We start from the raw sequence: 5,329 nt of genomic DNA on the forward strand, positions 1-5,329 counted from the left end.
GGTAGAGTAATATGCTTTATTTAAAAGCAGCAGAAATATAACAAAAGCTGTTACTCAGAGTTTCACGTTCAGGTTCGTCGGAGAGTTTGTTAAGATAGACAAAATAAACAAAGCTCTCCGACGAACGGGAACGTGAAACTCTGACTAACAGCTTTTGTTATATTTCTGCTGCTTTTAAATAAAGCATATTACTCTACCTCTGGCCTGAGTACTCTTTTTTCCACCTTGTTTCACATTTATATGCTTAATCCGCTATATTAACGAGTTATATCTATTTATCATCCGAGGAGACACATCTGCACCATCTAGTTGTTCAGAATCCCATCTGTGAGGTATCGCTGCTAGATGGGAAGAAACAATTGTCGTAACTAATAATAAAAATTCTCGTATATTCCATCTTCCGTCTTTCATTTAGCACGCACACACACACACACATTTAGCCCATTGAAAAAAGAAAAATTGAACGACCTAATACATATATATATATGTGTGTGTGTGCGTGTGTGTGTGTGTGTGTGTGTGTGTGTGTGTGTGTGTGTGTGTGTGTGTGTGTGTGTGTGTGTGTGTGTGTGTGTGTGTATTCTTTATTTGTCAGTGAAGGCTACCATCGGCTTCATGTTAAGAAAAGTAAGAAAATATCCTTGTTAGTGTGTTAACAATTTTTCAAACCGATCACATGGAGAAAAGTGTTTGTTTCCATTTTTGAAAACAGTCTCGCTTCGTTCACGGGATTTCTTGTAAATTTGCTTAAATGAAACAACGAATCAATGGATCAAGGAACGTTACTTTAGAGCACCATCTTTTGGAGTTTGTCTCCTTTGGATATGTCTTTTCGGTAATCTTTTTTTAGTTTTTGTTCTGGGCATGGTGTCCATGCCCAGTAAACCATGCCTAGAATAAACAAATAATGCAAAATTAGTAACCATTAAAATATTTCCGGAAAGACAAATCTAAGGAAGACAAACTCCAAAAGATGCCACTCAAGAGTAACGTCCCTTGATTCATTGGTTCTTTGTTTCATTCATGCGAATTTACGAGAAATCCCATGAAGCGAAACTATTTTCCAGAATGGAGGCGAACACCTTCCTCCATGTGATCAGCTTGAAAAAATTATTGAGACACTAGGATATTTTCCTACTTTCTTACATGACACCAATGGTAGCCTTAAATCACAAATAAAGAAATATATCCACCAATGCGGTGTTGAGCACTCATTTCAGCATTCAATATTTACGTGTGTGTGTGTGTGTGTGTGTGTGTGTGTGTGTGTGTGTGTGTATATACATACACTGAAAAAAACGTCGCTCTGTAAAAAATGATTTCTTTCACGCATGATATTGAGATTAAATGGATTTTATCAAATCTCTAGGTAATTTAAAATCAGGAAGATGTCACTGACCCACAGCACCACTCATTTGAAAACACAAGGATTGTATTTAGGATTCGAACACGCTCACTTTTCGTGAACGTGGTAATGCTGGTGAATGCATCTTTATGAAAAGCATGATGCACGTGCAAAACGTTATCTCATTGGGGAGTCATTTGGTATAGAAGGCACCCAAGTCATTTGTTTCCCAAACGCAGCAAGCATGCCAAGACTGATACGACATCATAGGGAGCAAGCCATCGTCCATGGATCATTGCTAATGACTTGAACTGCAGTATTCGGAAAATTGAGCGGCTGAGGGAATGATACAACAGCGCGGAAGACCGTCCACGTAATAGCCGACCGAGGGTTACAACGGCACGTCAAGGTCGCCACCATTTTTTCCTGGTATTAGTTGTGCCTCCTTCAAAATTTCATGAATTTTATATTCTCAATGATATTATAGAGATCCTTTTCAAAACGGCTCCAAGTGTCAATTAGGTGGGATCCTCAGAAATTTAAATTCACGCTTAAGCATTTGTATGGAGAATGGAGACTCCTTTATTCGGGTGTAGTGCCACGAATGACGGCACAGGTGGGAGTGGAGATACTAACAAGTCTCCGGCTATCAAATGTTTTATGGACTGGATCCCATCGGTTGGAAGGATTTGCTTCTTGAATGCTGAATTCGCTTAACCAATATCTTCTGACGAACGTAAGGTGCATCTAAGAGCGATGAATAAACTCTTGGACACTGAAGTCACAAGAATAATTAATGAACTGCTGGAGAGAATCAAATTTGGTGCCATATTAAAAGCCTTTTATAGTATTATTATTTATAATTTTCTCTTATAATTTCTTTTTATTTTTCAGTTTTAAACTTTACCAAACACATAAAACACTGTATAAGTACTTCTTTCCTTTCTTTCTTTTCATCTTTACTATTGTTTTAGGGGTCTCCTTTAACACTGGAAAAGAATGGAAGGACTTAAAAAAGTTTACTATTTCAACACTCCGAGATTTAGGAATGGGCAAGAAAAAGCTAGAAGATCATATATATTTGGAAACCCAGTCCTTAACCGATGCTTTTCAATCTCACAATGGTAAACCGTTTTCTTTGAAAGACCCACTGGCACACTTCTCTTTGAGTATTGTGTATTATATAATATTTGATGAAAGGTTAGTTGAAATCAACAGATATAGTATGCATTTATTATGTATGTATTTTATATTAGCATGTATCCATACATATATGTGTGTGTTGTGTGGGGGGGGGGGTAGGACTTTTCTCAAACTGTTTTTCTTCTGAAGATGAGCCCTTACGCCTGAAATATAAAGCCTTTTTTAAAACTTTCTGCATTATCAGAATCTTTCTATCATCTCTTTTTTTTACTACATATACGTGTGTGTGTATTCATATGTATTTATGTATGTACGTATATAATCGTTGTAGGAATTGAGAAGTAGTAGAATCGTTGTACGAGTTCTCAATTGGAGTCTTTGTCAGGTAGTGACATACACGAGCTCGAGTCACCTTCAAGGAAGCGGTAAAAAGTCTCTGTCTTGCGGAGCTATCAGCGATAGCACGATAGATGAGATAAAGATAGAAAACACGAAACCCGCCTCAACATAATAGTGGCGGTAAGAACATAACAGTGCCTATAACAACATAACAATGTGGACTGAGGATTCCACCTATTATAAGCACATTGTAACATATATGTCGTCAATGTATCATATATATGAAAAATAAGCACACTTTCAAGTATAGAGCAGTAAGTCTATGTCCGGTCATAGAGTGACCAATGGTGTCGCGTCTACAAAGAGCCTAGCCCTATGGACAGCTCATCGGACTCTGAGGCCGAAGACATATAACTCAACTCTGTGAGGCAGGAATCCGTTACAGTCAGATAGTAAGTAATCAAAGAATACACAATCCAGGTCGGCGCGGGTTATCTCCCTTAGACTAATTAATGTGGGCCAAAAGAGGGGGGGGGGACAGAGAATTTCGACCTTAAGCTGCTTTTAGTTCATAAGGAACCTTTCGGATCTAATCTTTGAACGGAAAATTCCTTGCTTGCAGCAAGTAGCATTTGAAATGGATGCAGGGGCTAAAACTTTCCTGGTGAAAGTTCAGTAACCTTCGTTTCAGAGAGTCTTTGAGGACCCTTGCTCGCTCAGCTATGCAAAGCTTGCAGCGTCCGATCCCGCTAATGTAGGATCACGGCTGCTCTGTGATCCTCCACTTGATATCGTTTGGGATCCTTTCAGCTTTGAGGCGACAAACGTGATTTACCACAGATGTGATGAATCGTCTCGCTTGAATCCCGAAAGAGGTTGTATAGGCGCCGCTTCAAGGCAGTCCCAGTTGATCCGATATATTTCCAGGTTTGTGTGTTGGTTGTGTTCACATTTCTGACCTATGTTCGGTTGGCTCTGGGCCTGGAGATGTTGTTGCCGCTGGTGTTGCTGTAACTGTCATCGGTGCTGTTATTATTATGAGGCGTGGGTCTGGCGATATCGCTGCGACTGTGGTCGTTGTTGTTGTCATCCCTTGGCCGCTGCGTTGGCGCAGCTATCACCGATGGTGATGTGAGTGCCGTCGTTGATAATACTGGGTGTGGAGCTGGTAGCCTCGCTGGTGCTACTGGTGTCAGCGTGGTCATCATCTCTGACCGTAGTGATGGTGTTGGAGTCGTTGCCGTTGCTGTCGATGCTGTTGGATGATCCGTAACTGCTACTGCTATGGCCGCTAGGTCTGAGTATCATCACAACCTCACAACTTTCTGAGCCTCGCATTGTCCTCCCACCACCACTGGGCAGTCATTGTACTCCCTGCAAGAGCAACCGGCCTCCTCCTGCGTTTAATGAGTGTTAGCGAATATACTTTTCATATTGGGTCCGCAACTAGAGGAGACTCTTAGGTTGTGCCTACGGAACAAACGTCCGTACCTGTGTGTCTGCGGGATGTGCTTATCTATTAACCTGAGGAATATTTTTCCCACACAAGTCTTGAAGTTGAGTGAGAAAAGTGGAGCAAACCAAACGACGTTCCGGCAGTGCTTCCTTTTGTTAGTGCTAGGGCCCAGCATAAAGGAGATGCAGTCCTTAAACCCACTGGACACCAGTGCCTCCTTATGGAAGGGGATTGCATCACCGAAAATTTCTTTCCTTGAGGATAAATTCGAGATCCTTTTGCCGACACCCTTCACTTGGTTCTTGAACATGATAGAGGGTGGGAGGAGGCTGTGTCGATGTAGGACAGCCTCTCGTTTGGCTTGCGGTAGGGCCTGTGTGTACCGAAACCCATGCCTAGAGTGACATCTAGTAAGTCTACGGTGGTGAGGTTAGTCTCGATAATAATTTTGAGTCCCATGGAGCGTAGAGTGTTAACCAGATTTTTTCTAAGCCTATCAAATGTGTGCCCGTTGGTTCCTCTAGAGATAGCCAAAGCGTCATCTCTGAAAAGGCCCAAGAGGACTGAAGATAACTTCTTCCCTAAGGTGTCCAGGATATATAGTCCAATAGGATCACATACGTCGGCGCTGTCGTAGGCTCCCGTTACCACATCGAAGGAACCCTCGGGTTTGGAGTACTTGATTCACGTCGAATCTTTATTGAACAGCATCCTTTTCCTGGCATGCATGATAACGTCTCTGTCGTTAATGTCCGTGAAGCCCTTACCAAAGGAAAGTGCTTTGATCAGCAACCCCTTCGATATAGACGGGTAAAATTCGACTATATCGAATTGTGTAAACCTTGTTCTGCCCTTTCCCCTATACCTAGACTAATTGTTATCTGTTTGGCTTCACTGTTAATGTTGTTGTATGTGTTTGGGGAAGCGCGCCTTTATTTCTGTGTTATGGAAATATCTAAAAGGCTGTCGTAAGTGTGTCTCTATCTTATATATGCTTTTAGTCTTACCCGAGACTAAAGATATATATATATATATATATATATATA

At 41.2% G+C, this 5,329-nt stretch overlaps 1 protein-coding gene across 1 annotated transcript in view; it reads left to right on the plus strand.

Annotated features, from left to right (window-relative positions):
• The window catches only part of LOC106876450 (cytochrome P450 2J4), a 17,139-nt gene that overhangs the window by 5,148 nt on the left and 6,662 nt on the right, over positions 1-5,329 (plus strand). Inside the window, exon 2 of the mRNA XM_014925011.2 lies at positions 2,320-2,545. Coding sequence (XP_014780497.1) covers positions 2,320-2,545 — 226 coding nt within the window. The remainder of the gene's footprint in view (positions 1-2,319; positions 2,546-5,329) is intronic.

This window comes from Octopus bimaculoides, chromosome 11, assembly GCF_001194135.2.
Source record: "Octopus bimaculoides isolate UCB-OBI-ISO-001 chromosome 11, ASM119413v2, whole genome shotgun sequence".
Taxonomy (NCBI): Eukaryota; Metazoa; Mollusca; class Cephalopoda; order Octopoda; family Octopodidae; genus Octopus; species Octopus bimaculoides.